This window comes from Rhododendron vialii, chromosome 2a (assembly GCF_030253575.1).
Source record: "Rhododendron vialii isolate Sample 1 chromosome 2a, ASM3025357v1".
NCBI classification, from domain to species: domain Eukaryota; kingdom Viridiplantae; phylum Streptophyta; class Magnoliopsida; order Ericales; family Ericaceae; genus Rhododendron; species Rhododendron vialii.
Window position 1 is genome coordinate 23574288 of NC_080558.1, and position 12304 is coordinate 23586591.

Consider the following 12304-nt stretch of genomic DNA (forward strand, 5'->3'; position numbering starts at 1 on the left):
TCATTTATAAAACATCCAAAATTGTCCCGCCCTAAGGATTACAATATCATTTATAGTTCTGTAAAAATCATAGACGAAATAGGAAGGCAAATGAAGCCTTAATTGTAAGACAGGCGAAAAATTGTCAAAAAGGAAAATCTAATTTCATTATGGAGATGAAAACTAGAAAGAAGTATAAGATGGTTAAAATAGAAGGCAAGAGTTTCCTATTAAAAGTTATAATCAAATCAAATATTACTATAAACGGCAAAATTGCCCTTTTGGAAGGTGTAACAGTCTAGTTCGGCTAAAATCCATCGATCTTCGGTCATGGTGAAGCGAAGAGTTTGGGGTTCTTTTAGGCCGGCCCTAAAATGTCAGTGCCTACCCATCAAAGTCCACTGTTTGTCAAACTCATTCTCCATAAGCCCTGTTTTAAGTGGAGTACCGAAAATACCCCACCTTTATTACTACTAGGACGGGTACAAGTACAATTGCTGGTCTTTGTCATCCTCGGCAGCCAGCAGTCTACGAAGCTATGACCCATGCCAACAGTTGGGTAATGGCCTTGGCAACGACATTCTCGGTTCGCTGGACGGTGGAGACGCCGTTCTGTAGCCGAGAGTTTGGGTACAACGGCGACATCGCCGAAGATGACGAAGTTCACGATGGTAGTGTGGGATTTTAGATCTATCGTTTTAGGGTTCCAATTCACCGACGTTGAAAGAAATCAAAGAAAAAGAAGAAGATTGAAAAATGGCAGAAGAAGATCGGATTGGAAAAAATCAGAATCGTGAAGTCATCTTCCTTCTTCTCACCTCTTTAAGCTCTGTTGTTCCATGGCTTTTTCTTTGTCTTGAACCGAAAAAAGGCGCTTGCTTTTGGGGAAGATAAACAGCAACCCTAGAATTGAATAAGAGTAGTTGCAACTTAAGTTGGAATGTGTTGAAGTTAAGTTAGTGTGTAACAGGAGCGCACCATTTTATCCTTTTGATTTTTTTTTTTCATTTTTAGCAAATTTTTTTAATTATTTAGTTTGCAATTTGTAATACTCCTACATCTTTATTTGGGTGTGAATTATGTTTTTTTTTTCAAAGGTATAAATTCTTAATTTGGGGATGTGAATTCTTCATTTCAGTGTGAATTCCGTCTTTTTCGAACGTGTGAATTCTTCATTTAGCTGTGAATTTTTCATCTAGATGTGAATTGTGTCTTTTTTAAAGGTGTGAATTCTGAGGATATGAATAATTCATACCTCATTTGAACAATTCACACCATCCAAAATAAAACAATTCACACCCCTCAAAATACAGAATTCACATATCATTACTCACTCTCAAAATACACAATTCACACTCCAAAATAAAAGAATTCACATCCCTCAAATTCAGAATTCACATTCTCCAAAATGAAAAGAATTTATATCCCTCAAATGAAAGAATTCACACCCTCCAAAACACAGAATTCACAACTCTCAAAATGCAGAATTCACACATCACTACTCACTCTCCAAAATAAACAATTCACACCTCTCAAATGTAGAATTCACATTCTTCAAAAATGAAAAGAATTTACATCCCTCAAATGAAAGAATTAACACCCCTTCTAAACAATTCACACCCTACAAAATATAGAATTCACACATCATAACTCACTCTCTAAAATACACAATTCACAAACTAAAATGAAAGAATTCACACTCATCAAATGCAAAATTCACTCCCTTTAAAATGAAAGAATTCACATCCCTTCTGAACAATTCACACCCTCCAAAATGAAAGAATTTACACCCCTCAAATGCACAATTCACATCCAAAAAATACACAATTCATACTCTCAAAAAAACAAAAAAAAATCACATAATTTTCTATTCAATATGGGTCTTGTTTGATAGATCTCTTTGAATAGATTCTAAAAATATAAATTTTACCAAAAAATGATATATTTAATAAAATATATTAAATTTTAACTTTGTAGTACAAAAAATAAAAAATATGTCCACATCAGAGAGAAAAGGAGAGAGATTGGGGTTAGACCGAGAGAAAAGGAGAGAGATTGGGGTTTTCTCTCTGTTCACGTGGTTTGTCTGGATTTGTTGGTGAAATAGGGGGAATGATACGCGTCAGTACAAATCTGACGCATCACCTACCAAAACTAAGGGGGTGAGGGCAAACTAGTAAAAGCACTTTTAAAAAGGAGCTAATGGGACACACACTACAAAAGGAGGTTGGGAAGGAACCCTAACAAATAAATAGAACCGGCCAGTAATTTACCGGAAGAGTTTTGATCAGAAGCCTGTTTCCAATCAACTGTACGGTTCCTGGGCCTTTCCACCAAAGCTGGGTTGCGGGGCCGCCATTAATGCCTTTTGGGCTGCAAACGGTCCAAATTAAATGATCCAGAAACGTAGACGCAATCCAGTCAGCATCAGAACTCTAGTTGTGTACAATGTGTAGGTGTACCATTTTCTTCCGAAGTGCTGCTGCTATTACATGTTGTGTAGGTGTATATCATTGGGCATCTGCTTATGAGCTTCAAATCCAGGCGATGCGCATGCTATGCAATTTAACTTCCAAGTGCCAAGACTTAACCTATTATAATTTGGGAGTCATAGCTCTAGCTCTAGGTATTTAATTTGGTTCTCTGAGACGGAGTATGTAATTCATTTGGGGATATGGTACTTCTACTAGTCTGATGCCTACAGCACGCGGCTTGGCACACTTGGCCTTGTTTATGTTTCTCTTTATTATTTGGATGACCTCTTTTAGCAACCGATTTTGGGGGCCTTGCGCCATATGATTCTCGCAGAGATAGTGTGCCATTCTGGTTGGGATGTTATTCTTGTGTTGTGATGCAGTTGTGTTATGGTTCCTTTAATCTTTGTAATATTCAGTTATTAATAAAAAAAAATTCTATTCTTCGCTAAAAACATATAGTTCTCAACAAATATACTCATGTGTTATGTACAAAAACTTAATTTGAATCTATCAATTTCTTTTGGAATCTATCATGAAGGAGATCAATATCAATCTATTATGAAGAAGATCAATACCCAGATACTGAAAAAAAAGTCAATCAATTTAATTATTTCCATTTTTTAATTTTGATAAAAGTCTATCAAGCTTAAGTGGAAAAGTTGATGGGTTAGGGTTCATCTTATCTAGTCCACGTCGCCACTTTTACATCACCGCTATATTTGGTAGTGAAAGTTCACTCAAAATTAAACAAGTAAATATATTACAGCAAAACACCAAAATTTACGCTGAGCAAAAAGGAAAAAAAAACACCAAAATCTCTCCATCTCATATATATATGAAGGAGACATACATGTACACAAAAGAAAAACCTATGAGTTGAACAATTAAGGGTACGTACGTAATTGAGGTCCTGCTCTGCTCACTCTGCAATCCCTAATTTTTTAAACATAAGGGAAAATGACTGCCCATGACGTGTTTTGATAATTAATACCTGTCAAGGATATGCTAAGAACAATTGTTAATGTTGAAAATGTCCGTAACGGATATTAATTATCAAAACACATCATTGGCCGTCAATTTCCCTATACCCAATAAACAACTCTAACAATGTCACTGACATAACATTCAATGAACAACTGATCTGAGATCGATATTTACATGCAGCCATGCATTTTGGTTTAATTTGTCTTTTACTGCAAAGTACTCAGTCTCATACAATATTAAATATCTCCATCTGCATCTTTAATTTAATTGCCCCACATCACCTTTAATACATATATTTTTGTGTAACGTCGTCGATCTGTCTTTTGGCATGCATAACCCTTACAGTTACTCAAGGCCGGCTATATATGTGAAAAAAACCAGTAGCATATATAGGGATAATTATATATACATGCTAGCTAGTTAATTTAAAAAAATTAGTATATATATATATATATGCTATTCCCTCTGTTCCTAAATGTTTGGCATTTTTGGGATTTTTAACTTTTAAGGAAAAAATATTATTGTATTGTGTAAAAACCAAGTGTCCAATCTTACCATTCTAATGTATTTTGAATAGTACTTTAAAATTTGAATTTGAAATTTTGTGCTCAAAAGAAAAGGGTAACATGGAAAGTTTACTATATTTTGCTTTTGACTTTTCAAAATGAACAAATTATATGGAACAACAAAAAACATGAAAGTGTCAAACATTTAGGGACGGATGGAGTATCATATATTGCTATGAAATCTTCTTCTTTTTTTTCCTTCTCGAAAAGAGAAATTCAGTAATCTTCAAAATATTACAGAGATTCGACAGGGCACGAAGGTGTACGCCAACGAAGACCTGAAAACAAGAAAGGCACGCAACAAGACGCCAACCCAGAAAAAAATACTGCTATGACATTTAAGACAAGCACTGATAAGATCTCACTCCTATGCTAGGCTCTATAACATGCATGGGGTCAGATCTCCAGTACTCATCCCCAGTCTATGCTATTTGCATAAGCTCATAATAACGTTAATAATAATAATGTCTGTTTCAAATTTCCTTTTTTGCACGTGTGGTTGCATTTTTTTCCCCTTAAGGAATAAGAGGATAAATTAGGAAAGAGAAAGCACAGTGTTAATCTCTTGCATGCTCTTCCCACAAGACTTGTCCTCATGATTGTTTCCAACTCTTTGGTTCAATCCCTTTTGCAAATCCGGCAACCATTCCTTGTGCTTCAACCTTTTCTCCTGATTGAAATTTAAAATCAAAATGGAAAACTAAATAAAACTGTGCAGTTTTTCGGCTTGTAGAAAATTATTGTAGTAAATTACAAACATAACTGGCACGTGATGATTATGGCTTATTGAGGTCCTCTAATTAATTTCTAAGCAAAAAATCCATAACTTAGGCTCATATTTCGCAAAGAGTCATGCAATATATCTACCGCCTGTCATTGTTGGTTCCTTGCCAACCTTTGACTGTTATTCTCTCCCTTTGGGTCTTTGTTGGCATATGATTGTTGGAGCTTGTTGTTTCCCCTTGTGGGTTTTCTTTTATCCAGCTTGTCGTTGCGTAGGGTCCTTTTGATCTTTGTAATTTGTTATTAAAGATTAATAAATTTTTTCACCGTTCAAAAAATATATATCTACCATCTGGTGATTAAGGTGCAAGTAACTATAGAAACAAAAACATTGAAACAAATTAAATATTTGAACCCACTTAATTTGTTTTTAAAGATTAATAAATTTTTAAAAAAAAATTTATCTACCGTTTAATATTCGAGCTAATAATATTTTTGTTTTGCTGAGCAAAAAAAAAAAGATTAATAAATTTTTTATCGTTCAAAAAAAAAAAAAAACTACCGTGCAAGTAACTATAGAAACAAAAACATTAAAATAAATTAAATATTTGAACCCACTTTTACTTATTTCATAAACTTTTTCTATATCTTTTCCTATATCTCTTACTGTGATTATTGACTACCCATTGGGCGACTCTTAGCATTTTTTAATACTATAAGTGAGATCACACGAAATTTAGGGTTGGTAAAATATTTTTGCAAGTTAATTTTTTCATTGGTAAGATTGTAAATGCAAAATATTGGAGTTACCTGAAATGGCGAATTCCCACAAATATTGGAAATGTTGGTCTTAGGATCCGGTAAATTAGATTGAATGTGCGAAACTTTTGACCTATTTGTGAAGTTCCATTTGGATGGCTGCAAAAAATTAGATTTTTCCAAACAGTCCTTACCTTAATACTATTATATTGTTATTATTAAATACTATGTATGACCATTAAAAATGTTGACAAATAATACTACTACTGCTGACCAAAAAAAAATACTACTACTCACCGAACCAGTAGCAGTACTGATGCTAGGTACCCTTCTACTGTAGCAATGATTGTGGGAAAAGCCACGTGGAGGCCACTTCTTTTCTTCAAGAAACTGGCTAGGTCTAGTGGGTGGCCTATTTCTTGAAAATATATTCCAATTGTTGCCATTTCCATGATTTTTGCTAGTCGAATAAACTGGCAGCTTGTTCACAGCGTGCTGATGATTGGAAATCCATTCCTGCTGGCTGCACGCACAGTTACCCATTGTCGACGGGTAATCATGATTGAAACGTTGCAAGAGAGAAGAGAAAATGCATATATAACTTATATTACTGCACATTTGTGAGCGTAAATTGATTCGGACGTGAAAGAGAGAGAGAGAGAGAAAGAGACATAGAGATGAAAAACATTTCTACACATTGCAAGAGAGAAGAGAAAATGCATAGCTTATATTACTACACATTTGTGAGCGTAAATTGATTAGAGAGAGAGAGATGAAAAGCATTTCTCAAGATTGTTACCTTGAGAAAGTAGATTTGAAATTGAATGGAAGACCATAACCTTCATGAGGATTCCTTTCTAGTACGATTCCACCATTTTCCATTCTGAAACGTTGAAGAGGATGGGTTCTTTCATAGAAAAAATTGGGAGTATGAATATCCCTTTCTTTCATTGATCGACTTCTTTCACATAGCACTGTCAAAAACGGAGGGGGGGAAGGAAAACCACGTGAACTACCCCACTAGCTTTGCAATTGGAAATATAAAAGGATAGTCGACAACGTAAGTAATCCAAGACCTCATGCATGCTTTGCCTCATCTCATTTATCCCATGTGGCTTGTGTGTTTCTTCTACTCGATGCACAATTTGTCTAGTTTTCTAATAAAATTTTGTTACCGATCAAACCAAGCCATAAGTTATCAAAGAGGTATGTCTTTGGTTTGTTGGTTCTGTATTTTTTGTAGGTAGTCTTTTGTAAGAAAAAAGAGAGTTTTATTGACTTAAACCAACGAAAGTAACGACACCAAACTAGTAAATATTGATCAGATTGGATTGGTTATGTTTGGGAATATAATTCCAAATATTGAGATAGTAAATATCTTGAACTACATATTGTCAATGACACTAATTTTCCAGTTTTTTGGTGGTTGTTTTTTTGTGCTTTTTTATCAGGGCCATTTAACACACGGTGCTTCATCTCAAAAAAAAACAAATAAATAAATAAAAGCCCAAAAAAAAGTTTGGAGTTGTGGAATATACCTTGTCCAGAAGCATCGAGCTTCTTACTTCGGTACATCTGATTAACATGAAAAATGAGCGAGTGATCAGAAAGGAAAAAACAACAAAATTTATTAGGAAAATAAAGACTAATTAACACGGAAAATGAGTGATCGAAAGAGAAAATTTTGGAAACCAATGGTTAAAACTAGGACTAATGGAAGGTCACTACCTGCAGGTGGCTTTTCACATGGGCAATGCTAAGTCCTCTAGCATTCATCAACTGCAAAATTAATTTAGGAGTAGCTTCTGCACATAGACCGAAAAAAGATGAGTTCTAGTTATAAAAATTCATAACATCAAGTAAAAAAACCCTTCACAAGATACAAACATTATGAATTCAATCTTGATTTTTTTTTTTTTATATCACTGAAAGAAAGGTTATTCATAAATTCAATTGGAAAGTGCAAGGAAAATACAGGACACAGCAAGGAGGTTGATGCCATGAATTTATGTGTAAATGTCATGAATCAATGGACAAATTCTATATGGATTGCAATACAGTTTAAGAAGTGCATTTGTACACATTCAAATATTGGGTGATGAGTTTTGTATCTCATCATTCTAAATAAGAGTGAATTAGTGTATTTTAATCTATGTAAACAACAATTGCAAATAATTAAGATTTCTTAATTGTATTCCGAGTGGTATTTTAATACACAAAAACTTAATAAACTTTTTTATGGAACACCCATTCATGAAATTCTTCGATCGTCCGCCACTGCCTTCAATTTGCATAGAAATTTGTAATAGTGCATACTGTTAACACTCAAATATGTATACTTTGCTGTGGAAATCGCTCTTGTATCGATTACAAAGCACATATATGGACGACAATACATATATGTTGGTAGGACAAAACCTAAAAATTAAAAAGTGGATGTAGCAGGGATGTGTTTGTACATAGTAAGTTTCTTTTTTTTTTTTTATAGGCTAAAAAATTTATTAATCTTTGAAAACAAATTACAAAGATTAAAAGGACCCTAAGAAACATCAAGCTGGAGAAAGGGAAAAACCCAATCTATAACTTTTTATAAAGGATTAGTTTTGAACTAGGCATAAAAATGAAGCCAAAAGTAGTAAAATACTAGTTGAATTGCTAATATGCCAAAAAAAAAAAAAAAAGTATGTGTGTGTGAATATGTAGCGTATACAATTTTAAAGTCGTAGTAAAAAGGCCAATTGTCTCTATAAACTGCCTCCCCCTTCTTTTCTTTCCTTTCTGGAACAATTTCTCGGCAGCTCCCTTTTCTCTTCCTCCTCTCCCTCCTCCATGGTTTTCCAAATCAGGAATGTTTGGCCCTCGGATTTGATCAGCCAAGGTGACGGATGTATGGATTTTTTAACTAAAAATGGTGGTGGCACCAGGCAGCCACGTTCGACTGAAGGGACGATGACCTCCATTGCCGATATGATTCCTCAAACTTCTTACAGCCACATTCATGAGCGGATCACTGAACTCCAACATTGTAGATGTCAATTGTTTGGTGAATCTTTATTACATTAATTTTGTTTTTCTTATTTTTGTTCGATCCTTTTGGGTCTATTGTTGTATTTCTGGGACCGGTGAGTCCCTTGTTTGGTTTGTGAATGTATGTCTCGTTTCTTAAAAATAAAAAATAAAAATTAAAGGATTGAATATATATCAACAATTTCGTGAAGAATACAAGTATTCTTGATGAGAAAAACTTAAAAAGTACATGCAAAAATATTTATTTTTTTTGCTCGGCAAAACGAAACTTTTATAACAACCTCGAAAAAGGTTACATCGAGGGGCTCGAACACGGAGAACACACATGCTTGAGCAAAACAAGAATAAAAAGAACCCAAAACAAAAAACCCTCCAACAGAAAATTGGATGGCAAAGCACCTTACCACCTAAACCAACTTACAATTTCAACACCCTAACTCCATCCAGAAAAATCCTAAAATCCTCCACCGAATACACCTTTAAACTGAAAAGAAATACTCGAAAATTCACCAAGTGAACTTTTTCTACTTTTTTAATTAGTTATACTTTTTTTTTTAATTTCTTAGCTAATTCTTCTCATCAAGATAAATAATGAATCTAAACAACATTTGACACGTACTTTACCGAAATGTTTTTAAAAGAACAGACAATAAAAAAGACACATGCATAATTTTGTGCCAAATCTAACCCTAGGGCTAGGGTGAAATTATAGAAACCGTTACTATTACGTATCCGATACTGCATTCATGAAATTATTGGTGAAATACATTGAATATTAATTTTAAACCTAGCTAGCTAGACTTACTATCTTGTCCACCAAGCCTTTCAACAGCACGCACAAAAGAAAAATGGAGATCAGGTGTCCACCGGAGCCGAGGCGTTGAAGATCGTACATATTGCCGAGCCGTCGCCTTCGATTCATTTCCTCCTGTTAGAAGAAATCCAAAACGTACGTTCTTAGCAAATAACAACAAATCATCTGTAAAAAGCAAATCAAATTGAGACGTAAGTACTTTCTCTTGAGCTACTATTATCAGCTAAATTCTTCTTCTTGATATCATCCGCCACGCCATCCTCTTCCCCATTGTCTGCTTCCTCGTTCAAGTCGAATGAAGTAATTTTTTGCAAAGAGACCGATGACGACGATGTGTTTTCCACTTGTTCATTAATTTTGTCACCCTTTCTGTTAGCGCGAATTTCTAATCCCTCAATCATGGCTTAATGTTGTTCCTCTATGTCAAATGCAAAGACTTGAATTTATTTTGAAGATGTGCTTCTGCAACTAGCCAAGACATCAGGTTATCTAAGAAAATATCACCATTTTGGATCTGGAAAACAATATGAATGTATTATGTTACTAGTAAATGAAATCAAAGGCAAATGAGAGTGAAATGCCAATTAAGTAAAGCTCATCCATGCAATTTTACCTAATCGTGTCAATTAGCAACTCGAATGCTCTCCAATTAACTCAATATATATTGAAATGAAAAAGGAAAAGATTACCTAGCTTAAAAGAACAAGAGCAATTCCATAAACACAACTTTAAAACATAACTGCGTTCGGAGCAGTTCGATGTACATGAGTCTACAAAGACTTTTTGAAAGAACATAAATATCTGATTTATATTTGATAATAACATTGAACAACCTAGGTAGTAGTCTCTAACAATTATATATACTCTGGTCTAAATTTAATTTGAGTATAGACCTAACCAGTTAAATAATGGTTATAAAAATGTGGAGATTCTTTTTATACAGTCGTCAAACTTTGATTTGTTAATAAAACTGAACCAACTATATATATAGTACACTTAAGAAATTTGCCTACTTATGGCAGTTGAACTGCACACATGTGGTTTGATTATTCACTGGCTATGGCAATGGCAATGGCATATATTAGGTGATATTATCCGCGTAAATTAAGTGATTGTGGTAGAAAATTTGTTGAGGACAGTTATTGGTAATTCCTTCACATTGAAAACTGCGTCTACCTAATTAAACAATAAAAGTTGAAAGAAACAAACGCTACAAGGTAAATAAATGGAAGTTGGTTCGAATTTAAAAACTCCATATGGTCAAAATTAATTGCAAAAGTTTATAGATTAATTGTTTGTTTTGCGTCCTCTATATATTAGGGCAAATGACTGATTAATAATTCTAGAAGCGATATTTTTTTTTGGATTGTAGTAATAAATTTCCTTCAAAAAGTCCAAATATTCGAGGTAAATTAAACAACTGCCCTACTTATTTTCTTGAAAACTCTGGTTATTTGATGGATATGCTGAAACTATCCTAGGTTATTGATAATTTATGAAATCTATCGATATAAATGTAATACCTTTAAGAGCGATTGATTTGAGATAAACTATGTATACTATATGAACAATTGAAAGGAATTTTTTTTGATCTGATTTCGCACTGAGAAATCCATCAAGAGAGTCACATAGAATGGTAAAACCAAAATATAGGGTATGAGAAGGACAAAAAAGAGTTCATCAAAGTGCAATTGCCTATCGTTTTTATAGTATGGTATTTTATTCTCCAGGACAACAATTTCATGCAATTTAGATTTCAAAATTAAGAAAATAAAACTAGAATAGAAGTCTTCGATCTGGAAATCGGGAAATGTATACCGAAAAATAAATCATCCAAAATGAGAAAATCTATCTCTTTATAGTAGTACGCTCCTTTGCTAGAGAAGATTGATCTTGAATACCTCTTACATGTATATTTCACCAACATACAACTTTTTTTATTTCATCAGAACCTGCATACAACCGATAGATGCAAAAATATAGACCAAATATTTACAGATATACATATATGAGAGAGAGAGAGAGAGAGAGAGAGAGAGAGAGAGAGAGAGAGAGAGAGAGAGAATCTTCAGAATAATCAAGAGCGGAAGAATTAAAAATTCATATGATGGAAGACATATGTTCTTTAACTAAATACAAACCATTGATGAAAAAAGAGCATCTATCTTCTCATTTTCAATATCTTCATCCGATGATTGCTTGATGCAGATTCAAACAGGTTTCCATAAACACACGAACTCTAAAAGGAAGGGAGTAGTAGTCCCGAGAGAGAGAGAGAGAGAGAGAGAGAGAGAGAGAGAGAGAGAGAGAGATGGAAGCTGGTGTTGTTTTTCTCTGGGCGTTGGGAGGCTTTTGTTTCATTCAACTGTGGAATTAAATTCTCGTGCCATTAGTCATCACATTTTCAGGTATCCCTAAGACTTTGATGGGTCCTTTTTTGTTTTTGGACGAAGACTTTCATGGGTTTTTAAACAAGAATCTGATGAACTACACCAATAGTCCTTATAATTCTGTTAAAATTTCACTTTTCCCTATAGTTTTGTTTTGACAGAGTTTTTTTTTGCTCGGCAAACGGAACTTTTTATTAAATTCGACGGGGTACATCGATCAAAAACAGTAACTATTACATGAAACTACAGAGCTATATCCAACCAAGATTGGATAGGAACATCTCATTGACTACTACCCTCCTTGTCTATCTCACCCTACAATTTCACTTTTCGGATCCCATCCAAATATCATTTGAAGTCCTCTACCGTGTAGAGTTTGATGTCAAATTTGGCCTTTATCCACATGGCTACCTTAGTTTTAATTAGGTCCGCCACCTCCAGAGCCTCAGTTGTTACCCCGTTAAAGATATACCCATTTCTTGTTAACCAAATTGACCATACCGTTGCAAAAAAACACACTTCCCAAATATTTTTCTCCAAGTTTCGGAATCTATTCCCAAACCACCGATTCTACTTTTCCGATTT

General features: G+C 34.2%; 1 protein-coding gene across 5 annotated transcripts; it reads right to left on the minus strand.

Annotated features, from left to right (window-relative positions):
• Positions 1-4304: 4304 nt before the first annotated feature.
• On the minus strand, positions 4305-11779 carry LOC131316103 (transcription factor BOA-like). 5 transcript variants are annotated; one of them, XM_058345381.1, is made up of 9 exons: positions 11471-11776; positions 9529-9797; positions 9321-9443; positions 7217-7293; positions 7027-7063; positions 6288-6462; positions 5786-6011; positions 5540-5647; positions 4305-4676 (listed from the first exon to the last, which is right to left on the minus strand). In XM_058345381.1, exons 2-9 carry the CDS (start codon positions 9728-9730, stop codon positions 4542-4544), a joined length of 1083 nt encoding a protein of 360 aa, XP_058201364.1. In that variant the 5' UTR covers positions 9731-9797; positions 11471-11776; the 3' UTR covers positions 4305-4541. The 5 variants fall into 5 exon arrangements, with proteins under 5 accessions (XP_058201364.1, XP_058201365.1, XP_058201362.1 ...); XM_058345382.1 differs by lacking the exon at positions 5540-5647 and having other exon boundaries at positions 4308-4676; positions 11471-11774; XM_058345379.1 differs by lacking the exon at positions 4305-4676 and having other exon boundaries at positions 5367-5647; positions 9529-9791; positions 11471-11779.
• Between the last annotated feature and the right edge of the window lie 525 nt (positions 11780-12304).